This window comes from Lynx rufus, unplaced genomic scaffold (genome assembly GCF_022079265.1).
Source record: "Lynx rufus isolate CCGP_SWC_20201006 ecotype Redwood Valley unplaced genomic scaffold, mLynRuf1.p SCAF_3, whole genome shotgun sequence".
NCBI classification, from domain to species: domain Eukaryota; kingdom Metazoa; phylum Chordata; class Mammalia; order Carnivora; family Felidae; genus Lynx; species Lynx rufus.
The window spans coordinates 136,025,959-136,042,905 of NW_025814845.1; the positions used below are offsets into that span (position 1 = coordinate 136,025,959).

Sequence of the window (16,947 nt, forward strand, 5' to 3'; positions counted from 1 at the left end):
CACAAACTGCAAGATCATGACCTGAGCCAGAGTTGGGTGCTTAACCGACTGAGCCACCCAGGTGCCCCATTAAGTCATTCTTTAATTCTGTTTAACCCATCAAATTTTGGGGTGATTTCATTTGCTACAGCAAATAACTGAATAACTATTACATGTTAGATGTTACTTATGACACATATTTCTAGTGAAATATAAAATGAACCATCATTCTCCTAGTTCCTTTAAAATCATTTCAGTAAACTTGCCTCTTGTAAGTTAAATATTGTAAAACTAAAAATACTTCAGAATCATTTAAAGTATTGGTAGTGACAACTGACAAAAAGTAAAAAAAAAACAAACCAACAAAACAAAAAAAAATTTGCATGTAAGACTTAGTGAAAACTGGCCAAAGTTAATGATTTAGGACTTTATAAGAAGAGGAATCTTCACAGCAGTGCTATAATCAAGGCAGTTTGAGAAATAGATAAAAACACATTTCCAGGGCCAAATGTTCTTTCTCATTCCCTCTCAGTTTTCTGTTAAACTTGTAACTCCAAAAATTGAAAGAGTGTGCCAAAGAGACATTGTCAAAATATATTTTTTTTTCTCTACTAAGTTCTGTATAAACAACTTTAAAATGTAAGCAAATTCCACAAAGATTCTACCATGTATTCCCCAGTTAGAAACGAGTCTGTGCTCAGATAATAACACACTATCTTTCTGGAAAAATTGGAGATGTGTCTTGAGACTGTCCAACTCTCTTAGTCTCTATCTCCATGCCACGTTTTGAAAGAGAGATGGAAACAAAAGAAATCTCATGCAAATTGGAGGGAGGAAGGTAATTGCTGAAAGGTAAATTATGATTTTTTTCTTCCTAATGGCATCAGTTTTGTCATCATCGGTTATTATTTTTGCGTATAAATCTAACCTTTGATAAGTATGACCTACAGTATTTTCCAATCCAAACAAGTACTTGAGTATTATCTCCCCCTGCCTTTTCTATGCAGATCTAGATGTGATTAAAGTACAGTCCATGGGGCGCCTGGGTGGCGCAGTCGGTTAAGCGTCCGACTTCAGCCAGGTCACGATCTCGCGGTCCGTGAGTTCGAGCCCCGCGTCGGGCTCTGGGCTGATGGCTCAGAGCCTGGAGCCTGTTTCCGGTTCTGTGTCTCCCTCTCTCTCTGCCCCTCCCCCGTTCATGCTCTGTCTCTCTCTGTCCCAAAAATAAATAAACGTTGAAAAAAAAAAAAATTTAAAGTACAGTCCTCAGATGGAAGAATATCATTGATAAATAGTTATAAATATCCAGTGATATATATCTACAGGTTTAAAAATCATTGTTTTCTCAAATATACTGAAATGTACTTACTTGCAATGTTGGAGAAGTCTTTTCCATGGTACCCCAGCTTAACACCCATACCTGGTCATGTGATTTGTCGTAGTGTAATTTAACTGGCACAGGGTCTGTGCTTACTGCCTGTAATAAATAGGAGTTGAAAAAAATGTTTTCAGACTGAAATATTCATTTAAAACTATGCCAAAAATTATGAAAGAACACAAGAGTTTAGATGTCAGATTAAAAATTTATGTTGCAAATTATCTAATTTTCTAAACCTTCATTTGATTAATTTGGAAATATGATACTTTACCCAAGCATATTTTTTGAATAATTTCTTGCCCATATTTTTATGTAGTCTTAAGTTCCTTCATTACCTATGCAAATTGTGTGTCGTAGAGAAGCTATTTAGAAACTCAAGATATATAAATGATTAATATGTGTATTTTATTCAATTGTTGAACACACGTAAGAACTATGTTTATACTATTAGTTTTTTTTTTTTTTTCATTCTAGTGCTGGTTATGGGATTTCGCCATCTATAATGCTAAAATGCCTGCAATCTGATATATGGTTGTAACTCTAATGACAGATTACCTAATTTAGTTTCCTTAATGAATAATCTAATACTACAGAAAGAAGTAAAAGCATTATTTTAACATATTGATGTGGTAAATGTGTTTTTCTGCTAATATTTATAATATTTAGCAATTACTTAAAACAAAACTTCCAGAAAACAAATTGCTGCCAGGAAGTTATTTCACTCACCTTAATTTCAAGCTATTTATATTTCAAGCTAACACCTTTTTCAAGTAATTTCCTGTAGTAGTTTCCTTACATATTTTTTTTTCTGATCATATAGCATTAAACAAATTGTATTCAATAAAACTACCTTTATTCAATATAGAAAGCATTTCTTCCAAAAGCTCTGTTCAATATCCCTAGAGAATTTCCCAATTTTAGTTCATAATGCAATCCTCTTCTCAGTGGATTAAAGGTAAACTACTGTTGGTTGAACATGTGAAGGTTCATGCTTTAGTTAACATGTTGGCAATTTAGTCTTACCAAAGTAACTGTTTTCTAAAACCTTGTTCTGCATTTTATCTATTTAAAATTCTCAATACTCTTGGATTACTGCAGTAATTAATTTCTAAAAACACCTATTTAAAGATTTCTGTATTAGTGCCCTTGTCACTTTCTTCCTGATTAACAGAGCCACTATGTTGCTTTGGGATTAGGTGGCCATCAATGTTCTCAGGGAAGGTAGCCCACTTGGTGAGCATCAGAGATTTAAGCCTACTTCCCTTTTTTTTTTTTTTTTTTTTTTTTTAGGGATTCCAGCTTTATTCCCTTTTACACAAAACCAAGTAGAAGAAATAATACAAGATTAAAACTGCAAAAGTAGTTAATTTGTAGAACACATATACACAAAAAAATCCAGACAGCAAGACAGGCTTATCTACAATGGGAAACACATGTAAAAATTAAGGTAGTTTGTAGTTTTCATATGGAACATTAAAAAAAAAATCAAACATTATGCTACTATGGATGGCATTGTTTACAGTAATATTGAAGGGGAGAAAACAACACTTATTTAGGGTCCCTTTCACAAGTGCGAAGATTCCCAGCCTCTCTAGAGGCTAGAGTGGTCACATAGAATATTCCCCTTTATACATGGTAAAGATTAATGTGATGAATGATTTTTGAGAATGCTACTGTGCCCCACTTTCTCTTTCTTCCTGCTTTGGATGCTCTCATATGAGAACAGTAAACCTTAATTTCCAAAGTCATTTTGAGGCCATGAAACAATAAGGTTAAAAAGGAAAACCCAAGCAACACTTGGAGGATTTGGCAAGAGATAAATGAAAGGAGACTGAATTCTCCGTAAAAACCTTGAGTTGCTACACGAACCTAGAATAACTGTCTCTAGACTTGATGTTATTTGGGACAATTAAACGGCTTTTTTACTTAAGAAATAGTCTGGTATTTTGTTCATTGTAATCAAGTGAATGCCAGATGTTTCATTTAAATTCTTCATGTCCTCATTGACAATTTCATTCCATATACAGCAAAAGTGCCATCATTAATCATTACGCTAATAACAAAGCAATAAGATTCTTTTGTTTTTCATATCGTAATATTGTATTATTTGTAAAATTTGATCTATGTGTGATTATAACGTTACCCTATTTTGCATGCAGCTTAAAATGGAATAATCTACAATGTAAAGATAAAATAGTTCAATACAACAACAAAAGCAACATTAAGAAAAGGCTCTTTGTTTTTCAACTGTTAAGACACAGTTAAACAAAGATCAAAGATGTTTAGATAACTTTAAATATTAAGGAACAATTTAAATGAAAATTTCCATTTTGCCAGCTCTCATAAGGTTCAGTCCATGGGTTATGTTAATATCCACATAAAACAGGATAAGAAATGGAGACTCAGTCTTACCAGTAGTCATCTGGCAGGTGATCAGAAGAGCTGAGATTTGATAGTCTGTGTTTATCCCCAATGTGGCAACCTCCTTGCACATGAAAGATCATCCTTCTTAACTGATAGTTTAATTCCTGACAGTGCATATGTGGATATGGTGCACTTCTATTTATGCCTCATGTATAGGAAACATTCTTTGGGTTTTTTTTTTGTTTGTTGGTTGGTTTTGTTTTTTGTTTTTATTTTTGTTTTTTTTTTCTTTTATGGAAGGTGGAAGGAAACCCACAGACCCAAATACATGCAGTATTATCTGTATAGACAGTGCAAACGAAGCCAAGAATCAGTGAGAGGCAGTAGTACCCCATGCTTATGAGCATGCATTCTGAAGCTAACTGCAAGTTTTAGCCTCCTCACTTAAGTTAGAAAAATAATAGTACCTTGGGAAGTTACTAAGCTTTTCTGTGTTTCAGTTTCCTCTCTGATAAAATGGAGACAATAATCACACCTACTTCAAAGGGTTGTTCTGAATATTTTGGTAAGGTAGTAAATATAAAGTACTTAGGGTATGCCATGGAAATACTACTACTATCAGAAAAGCTAACTGAACTAGAGGTATTTTCATGACAATTAGCATCATAATATTTTAAAGTTAGAGATATAGTACCCTTATTTAGCAAATGAAGAATCTGAGACCTGGAAGAGAAAGTAAATAAACACAGTCTTTGTCCTGAAAGAATTTGTAGACAAGAGGATGAAAGAACTTAAAATAACTAGATGTGGCAAAAAATAAAAATAAGAACCAAATGCCATGAAAGCTCAGGGGAAGGAGTAAAAAGAAGGATGAAGGATAGGGGCATGAGGTGATACTTTGATTGAGCTTTTAAGTATGAATATTTTTATAAATGGGAAGACAGAGACTATTTTATACGGGAAGACAGAGGCTTAGGAGAATATATTTCAGGAGACGTCAAAAAGCAGTCCATGAATAATTGCCTTCAAGTAAATTAAGCTATACATATTTGAAGGAGAAAAATATCAATCAATTTTCAAAACAGCTTCAGAGTTAGAAAAATATCTGCTCAATGCTCTTCCAATTTTTTGAACATTTTGCCTTTCAGGATTTCAAAGTTTTGGTATTCAATTCTCTTCAATTTATTTTGGGATTTGGTTATAAAAGCTCACCAGAACTAAAAAAGATATGTGGATCAGAATGAAGAAAAGTACATCTGACATACTTTATTTGGAAAATGTTTAACTCTAGGAGATAAAAATATGTTTACAACATTTCAAGTGTGCAGATATAACACATTTCACAGAGGGAACATTTACATGGTTTTCAGTAACAAATTCATGTAACAATGACAGAAATATTTCCAAACAACCATCTTCAGGCTAATCTTGCCATACCCAATTTTCAGCCAAAAAATTGTTATTTTTCTTACTTATATTGTCAACTTTTGAAAGGACTAAATTGCATGTATTGTATTGTATTTCACAAAATACCTGCTTGTATACTCTGGAAATTACTTTAAATGTTAAGTTTAGACCATTAGCCTTTATAAAAGAGAAAGACACTATATATGGTACTTAATTTTTTTCTTCCATAATTAAACCTGTAAACTTCGGTGTTATAAAATAGTTTAAATGTTTCTCCACATTTTATGAAAAGGATTGTAAATTTTCTGTTATCCTTTTCTGCCCTCTCTCTCCCATGCCTCTCATTCTCTGGAAGAGGATTCCATCTGCCTTTTAAATACTGATCTCTGAAGCATCTCCCCTGCTACTGACAAGAACATAGACTCTATCCTCTTGACCCTCATCACATGGTTTCTAACATCTAACTTTATACTCTCCAACTTTCTCAACAGATTTGTCAGGATGCTTTGGTTTGTTTGTTTGTTTTGTAAGCATTAGACAGATCTTGACAATAATCTGCTCTAAACACCACAGTATCTTTTCCTTTCCCTCAGTAAAGCCAAAAGTTCTTCGAATGACTACCAGGCCCTAGCTGACCTGCCACTTCCCTCTTCTTTCTCTGACTCCTTCACCTACTCCTCCAATCAAGGTGCTCTTGGCCTCCTGCCATTCATCCAACATGCTCTCCACATGTCTGTCTTTTGGAGGACTTTTCCCCTGAACTTATCCTCAGATAGCCCAGTGTCTGCTTCCTCAACACCTCCTTTGTTCAGAACTCGCCTTCTCAGGGAGGCCAGTCTGACCACCCTGCTTAATACTGTTAGCAGCCTTCACTTTGTGCACATCCCCTCATCCTTAGCTTGCCCAATCCCACGTGGCCTTGCACTACCATTTTACCTTTTCTAAAGGACTTACTACCTCAGCATACATTATGCAATTTACATTTTAATATTCCCATCTTTCATTTCTGTTTTCATCCAATGGGTTCTAGGTTGCTAGAAAGCAGATTGTTTGTGTTTGTGTAAGTCAATAATATCACCTATGCACTTAGAACAATACCTTGTAAATAGCAGTACTCAACATACAATTAATGGACCTCTAAATCTACTTAATTGGGGAAACAAAATTGCAAAATTAAGGAACATTCCAAAACTTATTACTATCATTATTATTTTTTTTAAGAAAGACAATTATACTTTGTGCTATGCTTATTATAAACAAGGTTTTTAAAAGTGTTTTACAAATACAATTTCTTTTAATCTTCGTAACAGTCTTTGTGATGAGGTATGCAGTATCATTATCCCCTTTGTACAGATAAAAATGAACTAAAGTACCACTATTGATCCCTCCTTATTGTAAAGCTCCCACATTCCTCTCCAAATGCCGTCATGTTTAGTGTGCATTACATCACTATTCAAAATACAGATGAATTCAAGCTTCCCACATTGTTCCGTATATTAAATGTTTATAAAATGTAATATTTTTTTAAGAAAAAAGACATCCTAGTATCTCCTTCTCACAATTTGTCATTTTCATTCCTTTATGCTGCACCCACTCCACTTTGGAGACCATTGGTGTATATAGGTTTTGTTTTTTTTTTTTTTTTCTGCAGCTACTAACCATTTACCAAGAAAAAAAAATGATATAAGTTGAATAACAAATGTTCAAGAATATGTGATTGGAAAAAAAAAGTGTGTATGTATTCATCTTTCACCTCACAGCTAATCTATATAGAATGCTCATTTATTACTTTGTATAAATTTGTTTTAATTACTGATATTATTTTACTAGGAAAATTGCTTTCAAACTTTGCCTGGAGAAGCCTATGGAAATGAGATTTTTATTTGTAGCAGGTTATTGAAATCCTGACCATAATAGAACAAAGGGAAGCAGTTTAGATCTATTGAATGATTCCATGAGACTTTGTTTAAAAAATTTTTTACTGTTTATTTATTTTTGAGAGACAGGGAGAGGCAGAGCATGAGCAAGGGAGGGGCAGAGAGAGAGGGAGACACAGAATCTGAAGCACGCTCCAGGCTCTGAGCTGTCAGCATATAGCCTGATGAGGGCTCAGATCCAAGAACCAAGAAATCATGACCTGAGCCAAAGTCAGACACATAACCAGATGAGCCACCCAGGTGCCCTGCATAAGACTTTGTTTAAATTAAAGGTTCTTATACTGCAGATTGGAAATTTTTCTCCCATATAATAAACACGATGATTTTCTGCACACAGTATCCTTTGCTTGGCCTGGTGATATTCAGATAATTAAACCATAATCCTACTTCCAAAAATTTTCATTGTCAGAAATATCTTAAAAATTACAATATATTGTTACCATAACTAATTAATAGTAGTGATCTAGGTATTCAGGTCTGACAATCCATATTTCTTAATTTTCCATATAAGTACCGTTTTCAGAGTGTTATATTATGTTCAATTAACTTCTTACCCTATTACTTTCTTTCTTTTCTTTTCTTTTATAATGTTTATTTATTTTTGAGAGAGACAGAGACAGAATGCCAGTGGGTTAGGGGCAGAGAGAGAGGGAGACACAGAATCCGAAGCAGGTTCCAGGTTTAGAGCTGTCAGCACAGAGCCCAATGTGGGGGCTCGAACCCACAAGCCGTGAAATCATGACCTGAGCCGAAGTTGGACGCTCAACCAACTGAGCCACCCAGGAGCCCCAGTATCCTATTACTTTCTTAAAATATACTATATAATGTAATAATAAAAAGGTTTTATTTGTACCTTTATAAAGATATTGATAATTTTTTTTTCTTTAATATTTTAAAACATTGTTTAAGGATATAATTTACTTACACTATAAAGTTTTGTTTTGTTTTTTCTCTATGTCAATCTACAAACCTTAACTCCTTCATAATTCCAACATACCTACCGTTATACAAATTTATCAGTATTTCTTGAGGGGGTGAGGCAAATATAAAAAATCTAAAATACATGCTATATTGGGCGTCTAGGTGGCTCAGTCAGTTAAGCATCCGACTTCAGCTCAGGTCATGATCTCATGGTTCATGAGTTCAAGACCCACGAAGAGCTCTGTGCTAACAGCTCAGATCCTGGAGCCTGCTTCAGACTCTGTGTCTCCCTCTCTCTGCCCCTCCCCTCCTCGCACTGAGTCTCGCTGTCTCTCTCAAAAATAAATAAACATTAAAAAATTAAAATACTTGCTATACTGGTCATGGCCAGTTGCGTCAACTTCTATAAAGATGGCTTATTTTGTAAGGGTGAAATACTGATAAATAGCAACGAAGATACACAAAACTTGGGGTTGAGTCTTGACATGCAGGAACAGTGAAGCACAGCTTGTTTATCAGTCTGACAAGGAGAGTAGCAGCTGGCTAATTAAGTGAACCTAATTTAAACTAATGATGTCGATTCTCAAGATAATGTGCTAATGGCTAGAGGAGACTGCTGATGACACTTAAGAATACTCCCGAGGTGTCACAAGCCACTTTTGCATCCAAGCAAAACCTGATTTTGCTCCACAGAAGACAAAATGAGGTCAGTTGGTTACTAGTCAATCTCTTTTACAGCCAAATATCACCTGTATGCCACTCTTATAAAAATTTCATGTGTTCTTATAAAAAACACATTTGATGTTTAAAGCAACACCAATGTTATAGACTCCATTAAAAAATTGTGACCTTTTACTTTTTAAGCTGTTGATACAAATGATACTGTTGCATCCACTGAAAACAAATAGACTCCAATGATAATATTTTATCATGGATTTTATAAAATCTTATGTTGTCAAGAAAATATTTGTCATTTTAATAATAAAATGTAACAAACCTGCTCAAAATGTTTAGATTTTTAATCCTAAAATACACATTTAATACCAATCCACACAGTCTTTTGCAGGTGTTTTCAGGCAAAAGTAAAAGTCAGAAATATGATTTCTTAGATAAGGTCAGTGTAAAACACTAGGGATCTACTTTAATTAGATTGAAAAAGAAAGCTCGAAAGATTAAACTTAAATAAGAGTAGTGTTATTTTTCTTCTCTTTTTTTTTAAGATTGATTTGGGAATTCACTGTTCCATTTATATATCCACACTATGGAAAATTCTATGGTATTTTTTATCATGTTTGGGAGAAGATGAACTAACTTTCTGTTATAATTAATATTCTTAGCTGTATAATATACTCAGGTTTGAAAGAAAGAAATAAACAGCTACAGCACTCAATCAGGAAGTATAACTTTACTTGGATGTAAAAAAAGACTGACTTCAAATCTAGGCTCAGTTGAGAAAAGTGGTCAGAATGAGAAAGGGATGCTTTACTTTTTATAACATTAACTTTGTGCTTTGCAGTTGACTTTGAGTGTGCCCTGTATTTGGATATAAATACAGCTTTAAGTCATAAAGTTTTTTTTTTAATTTAGTCTTTCAAGTAGCTAGAAATGTTTTTTTTTCCTTAAGTAGTTTTAAAACTTGAACTACTTGGGTTATTAATTTATAAAACAGAGGGTTCAATATTGAAGTCTGTGAGATCTATCATGTTGTTTTCAAATTGGGAAAACCTTGAGGGAATTTATAATTCTAAGAGATGAAGTGTTTCAAGTACAAAAATAGAACCACTAGGATATTTATAATTCACCTTTAAGCATGTACTTTTGAAGACTAAAATTTACATACTGTAAGGTATTGTTAAGACAAATATAAGGATGTGTTCTTTCACCCAGCAGGTAGTAGACGTATGGAACTCATTATCTAAAGAGTTCACAGGCTGAATTTATACATGGTTTTGAAACAAAAGAGCTTAGACAAATTAAAAAATTGGAAATTCTAACTTTTGGGGCCCCTGGGTGGCTCAGTCAAGCATCCGACTCTTGATTTTTCTCAGGTCATGATCTCATGTTTTGTGGGATAGAGCTCCACCTCGGGCTCTGTGCTGACAGTAAGGGGCCTATTGGAATTCTCTCTCTCTCTCTCTCTCTCTCTCTTTCTCTCCCTCTCTCTCCCTCTCTCTCCCTCTCTGTCTCTTTCTCCTTCTCCCCCTCCCTGTCCCTCCCCAGCTTATGCTCTCTCTCTCAAAATAAATAAAATTAAATTAAAAAAAAAGAAGATTCTAACTTCTATATTTAAAAGGAAAACAATCTTTTATGTATATATCTAAAATTTTAAGTTGATATTTACAGTCAACCAGTCAACCTTAGGTTTCAGTAAGTAGTATTTCTATCAGAAAGAATACTAGACTGAGTGTACTCAGTATGGAAATTTTCATTTTAAAACTACAGTGATGTCTAAATTTCTATAGAACAGATTGTTGCAGAATGACCCAAATCATTACACTTGCTACTTCATGCTCCTTCTTTCCAGTGAGGTATTCGGTAGCCCCTATAATTCAAAACCATTTTTTTTTATTGATGGAAAGGCAACATTCAACTTCATCATACAACTTGCCAGAATTGTGTGGGAAACCACATGACACTCTACTGCCTCAGCCTTTTTGCTCCAAATATTAAGTTCTTACATTTTTTTCCTACAATAGGAACATATCTGGTACGTTTTTCTTGGTTCCTACTGTTCTCCAAATAGAAGGCAGCTGTAGAAAGTGAGGCAATAAGGCTGATAAATGGTGTGTGGGGCAAAATGCATCAAGAGAAGGTTAAGATACGTCTTTGATAGTAGAAAGTATGAGAATATACAGAGACTATCCCCAGAGGAGGAAGAGTAGATAAAACAGGAAGCCAGCCACCAAGTCAACTTTCACCTCTAAACCCAGTTGGGACAGAATATTTTGTGTTGTTTTGTTTTAAAGCCCTTAAATTAATATTCCTTTTTATTCGTTTTTGGGTTACATGTTTCCAACATATTTTCCCTTTAATTTGTTCCTTCCCACATTGTTTTTAGAATTTACTACTTTAATAACTTTCTTAGTTTCTTCTATTCTCTGCTAGGATTGTGGTTATATATTCTTTTATTCAACTCTAATAGTGTTAATCGTGACTTTTGTCCTTATTTTTTGCCAAAATTCCCAGAGTTTACTTTTACTTAGTCTTTTTTTTAATAAATCAATTTTTGTCTTTTATCACATTAATTCCTTTGTGTATTTATATATACAGGAAAAGCTTGGATTGCCAGTAACTTGTTCTGTGAGTGTTCTGCAAGATTAGCAAACATTTCTTATAAATTTTAACTTGATAAGCTAATTATGTCTTGCAATACAAGTAGTACATGACACCAAAAATCACATGATCACAAGTGAGCTGATGATTCTTGAAATTCGCTTTGATATACAAGTGCTTTGGATTACAAGCATGTTTCCAGAACAAATTATGCTCGCAAACCAAGGTTTTACTGTATATATTTGTCTTTATATTTTCCTTCTTTCATAAAGATTATTCTGATTTTCTTTAGCTAAATTCTAAAACTATCTGGTTAAATGTTTTATTTTTAGCTATCATTAATTTTTTTAATTAAGGAAAAAAATAACCTCAAATCATAGTCTTACTTGGATTCAACATTTTTATTTATGGTTATCAATATTACTTGATATTGATATTAATATTTTAAATTTACTTTGGTACTGTTAATAGCTTAACATTGTGTCAGAAAATCAGTATGAAATAATTTCATTTCTATTTCTTGAGACTTAATGTGTAGCCTACCATGTGGTCATTTTCACTAAATGCTATGGTCTGAGTGTTTGTTTCTCCCTCAGAATGCATATGTTAAAATCTTAGCTCTCAAAGATGATAGTATCAGGAAGTGGGCCTTTGGGGAGTGATTAGGTCATGAGCATGGAGATTATGGAATTAGTGTTTTTATTTTTTTTAATTTTTTTTTCCAACGTTTATTTATTTTTTGGGACAGAGAGAGACAGAGCATGAAGGGGGGAGGGGCAGAGAGAGAGGGAGACACAGAATCGAAAACAGGCTCCAGGCTCTGAGCAGTCAGCACAGAGCCCGACGCGGGGCTCGAACTCACAGACCGCGAGATCGTGACCTGGCTGAAGTCGGACGCTTAACCGACTGCGCCACCCAGGCGCCCCAAGGAATTAGTGTTTTTAAAGAAAGATCCTACAGAGATTCCTCGCCCCTTCTACCATGCGAGGACACAATGAGATGGCACTATGAACCAGCAAGAAAATCCTCACCAGATCACAACCATGCTGACACCTTAATCTTGGACTTTCCAGAGTCAGAACTGTGAGAAATAAACTTCTATTGTTTATAATCTACACAGTCTGTTGTATGCTGTTGTAATGGCCCTAATGGACAAAGATATAATAAAATGTTTAGTGATGATGTATATATTAATCATTGCCGGATGCAAAGCCCAACACATACATCTGTTCAAGCATAGTAATACTGTTGTTCAATTCACATATAGTGTTGATTTTGTTGATTGGTCAAGTATAGATTTATCAAATTCTTCTCACTTTGATCATATGTCCATCTCTACTAGTAGTATGGCAATAATCACTTTACAAAATTGTAAGCAATCATGTATGTTTTTAGTCTTACATTTTCTTAATAAAGTAAACCTTTTATCATTATCAAGTAACTTTCTTTAACTTAATACTTTGTTGCCTTAAAGTTCCTTTAAAATCTGATGTCAATATAGCTATATGAGCTTTTTTGATTTTTTTTAGCATACTTCCTGCATCATCTGCACTGTCCTTACAAGTCAATTTTTCTTTTATCTCTTATCTCATAATGTGCTTTCATTATGGCTAGGCTTTCATTATTCAGGCTGACAGGTCTCTTTTTTGTTTTTCATTGAGTTACATTAGTCCATCCTCAGTTATTGTTATTGTGAACATATTTTTTTAAATTTCTATTTATTTTATTATTTTTTAATACGTGAGTATAGCTGACACACATTATTACACTAAGTTTCAGCTTAGTTATTTTACAAGTTTATACATTATGCTATGTTTACTATAAATATAGCTACTGTAAATATAGTCCCATTGCATTGCTATTCCAGTATCACTGACTGTATCCCTTCTGCTCTGTATTTTATCCCTATGACTCGCTCATTCTATAACTGGAAGACCGTATCTCCCTCTCCCCTTCATGTACTTTGCCCAATCCTCCACCCTCCACCTCTCTGGCTATTATCAGTCTGTTCTCTATATTTATAGTATGATTCTGCATTTTGTTTGTTTATTTTTTTTTTAGATTCCACGTATGAGTGAACACATATAGTATATTTGTCTTTCACAGTCTGACTTATTTCACTTAGCATAATACCCTCTAGGTCCATCCATGTTGTCTCAAATGACATGATATCATCCTTTCTTATGGCTGTGTAATATTACATTGTGTATCACATTTACCTTATCCATTCCTATCAATGGACACTTAGGTTGCTTCCATGCCTTTGTTATTGTAAAAAATGCTGCAATAAACATAGGAGTATATCTTTTTGAGTTAGTGTTTTCATATTTCCTGGGGAAATACCCAATAGTGGAATTATTGGATCATATGATATTTCTATTTTTTAATTTTTTGAGGAATCTACATAATATTTTCTAAGATATCACCTTAGAATGGCTAAAATCAAGAAAGCAAGAAACAATGAGTATTGAAGAGGATGGGGAGAAAAAGGAACTCTTGTGCACTGTAGAAAACAGTATGAAAGTTCCTCAAAAAATAAATGTATTCAGTTTTATCCTATCATTTTGTTTAAACTTGTTTCTATTTATTTGGGATTTTCCATCCTTATTATTTGTCTTTCTTATTTATTTTTTCTCCCAGTGTATTTATTTGTAAGTTTTTCATTGCCTTTTATTTTTTTAATAGACAGACACAATATTGAAAGATAAGTTCTTGTAACATTAATAAGCATACTTAATATATGTATGGATAATTAGTTATTATTCCCATTCCAAAATAATACAAAAAATCTTAAAATATTGCAAACAAATCATCCCTTTCCCTGTTTACGTATTATGTACGGTACTTAAACACTCATATCACTGTTTTTGTCTTGTGTTTTCACTCTTTTAAACATTTCAATCTTTTTTTTTCAAAAATTTTTTCCTTAACGTTTTAATTTATTTTTGAGAGACAGAGAGAGACAGAGTGTGAGTGGGGGAGGGGCAGACAGAGAGTGAGACACAGAAATCGAAGCAGGCTCTGAGTTGTCAGCACAGAGCTGGATGACTTGGGGCTCAAACTCAGAGACCATGAGATCATGACCTGAGCTGAAGTCAGATGCTTAACTGACTGAGCCAACCAGGTGCCCCTAAACATTTCAATCTTAAACTAAGAGGATATCCTAATTTTTACTGAAAGTTAGTATTTTAATATATCATATATTTACCAAATTGCTTGCTCACTATCATATCAAACTTACTGATCCGTTAATTTTCCTTATTCCTGAAGCAAACAGTTTCAGTTTCAGTTCTATTTCAGTTTATCTTGGTGATAATATCTGTTTTTGTGTCTCTGACACAATAAATAATGCTCTGGTTTCAAATTATTTTTCCCTGATCATATTATAATATTAGAATATATTTTATTTCCACTAAGCCCTTTAATAATGTTTCTCTTTCATTTGGTGTCCATTATTGCTATTGAGAAAATTGCTGCTGTTCTCATAGTAATTCATCTGCCATTTTAAGATTCTTCTTTGATATTTATTTTTTTTTCCATTTAGATTTCATTGTCCTTTCTAAATCTGAAGGCTTACTATATTTTATTTTATAAATTATAAAATAAAAATAATATGCAGTGTATATGTGTACACATATATATAAAATATTCTTTATTATAGTATAGTAAATGCTCAGTTATTATCACTCATTTTGACCTAAATACAGTTTCTTCTTTTTTTTCTGTTTTTCACTCCCATTTTGAAAAATATTACCTCCTTTCTGGAATCTCCTTCTGTAATTTATGCTTTCTACTGTTAATGGATAAATAATGTCTGGTATATTAAGATGCATTTGATTTCATTATTATTGGTCATTGTTTCTATAAAGTTACCATAAACACTGAATTTCTGAATAATAACCCATTGTTCCTAGGGGAAATACATACTTCAATTCCTAAGGGCCTCTGGTCAAAAGGTTTTCATCAACTAATCAATACTTAAATTTATTTCATGTGTGTTTCTGTTCAGACACTTTACTTAATATATATTGTTTATTAATTAACATTGAACTCATGGCCAAAGTGTACTACAACTCATGGCTAAATGAAGCTTACCATTGGGCACATCACAGCCTTCTTACACGGGCATTTCAACACTATGCTTAGGAGTCATTTTAAGTGGAAAATTGCCCACAAAACCACAAAAATGCAAAACACATGGTACTAAATAGACCATGGAAAGAAGACTTGTTTACAGTATAAAAGCTGAAACAAGAAGGCAGAAATATATATGTTGGGTGACAAATTTTTCACCACTCTGTGCATGTCCCTGAATGACCACAAAAGCACCATGAGCATTGATTTTTTGGTTCTAAATGAATTTGGTGAAGTTTCAAATGCAGAATCGACAAACAATGATAATTAACTATAATCAATGTCCCTACAGCAAAAAAAGAATCACACTACAGCTATGTTTAAATGAAATCTTATGATTATAATGTACAGCAAAGTAGCCAGATACAAATAATGGAACTATATATTTCCACTTATGTCATATTCAAAATCAGTCAATACTTATTTATGGTGGCAGAAATACACATAATGATTATCTTTGAATAATGAACAAAAGGAGTAATAAAGTATTATTATTTTAGTAACAAGATCATAAGGAGGACTCATTTGGATGGGGCCCAATTTTCTAACCTATAAAAACGTAAATGTTAGATTCTTGTCTGAAAAATCTCCACAATCATGATATATCATAATATTATTTTTAATAATTCAGTATTATATAGTATCTTTTACATTCTCATATTTCATTGTAATTATAGGCACTATGAAAAATAATATAATTTATGTGACTTTTACCATTGCATTAACATTTCATTATCAATATTTTCTATTAATTTAAAATTTTACATTGCTGTCTGAAGATAGTGATTATATGAAGATAAGTGATGTTAGCTTTTCTCACTTTTGAGGATCTAGTAGGTAATACATATTTAGTCAGTGTAGGTTTATAGTTGGAAGACTGAATTTAAAGACCAGTTTGATTATTTCTGAAACATACTTCTAATTTTAACCTGCTAGCTTTAATTTTTTTTTAACATTTATTTATTTGAGAGAGACAGGACGTGAGCCGGGGAGGGACAGAAAGAGAGGGAGATACAGAATCCAAAGCAGGCTCCAGGCTCCAAGCTGTCAGCACAGAGCCCGATGTGGGGCTCGAACTCACAAGCTTTGAGATCATGACCTGAGCTGAGGCTGGAGGCTTAACAGACTGAGCCACCCAGGTGCCCCCATTAACCTGCTAGCTTTAGAATGTAAATAATCCCATACTGAATGCCTATAATTTGATGGCCTCTGTTACAGCTGAAATCAAGATAAAATGAACCTGCTCAAAATCCAGCATTGTCAAAGACAGAAGCATAAGCGGTGAAATATACAGAAAGATATATATTCTCATAATAGGTACTGAACCATTTGATTGGTTATATATATGAGAATCATGTAACTCTGGAGGCCTTAGATAGGTTTTCTACCAGAACAGTTATGCATCCTTTTTCTCGTGATTATACCAGTCATTATCTTATTAGAAATTAAACCATTATACTAATTGTCCACTGTAAATTTGTAACCCTAACCAGATTTTCATTAGAAACACTTTTCATTCTTTTACTTGTAATACCAAAAATATCTCATAGTAGG

At 33.4% G+C, this 16,947-nt stretch overlaps 1 protein-coding gene across 3 annotated transcripts in view; it reads right to left on the reverse strand.

Moving 5' to 3' along the window:
* FSTL5 (follistatin like 5) overlaps positions 1-16,947 on the reverse strand; it is a 730,171-nt gene that overhangs the window by 64,204 nt on the left and 649,020 nt on the right. For all 3 annotated transcript variants that reach the window (XM_047091955.1, XM_047091954.1, XM_047091953.1), the window contains one exon: positions 1,349-1,456. In XM_047091955.1, the coding sequence (XP_046947911.1) occupies positions 1,349-1,456 (108 nt within the window). The remainder of the gene's footprint in view (positions 1-1,348; positions 1,457-16,947) is intronic.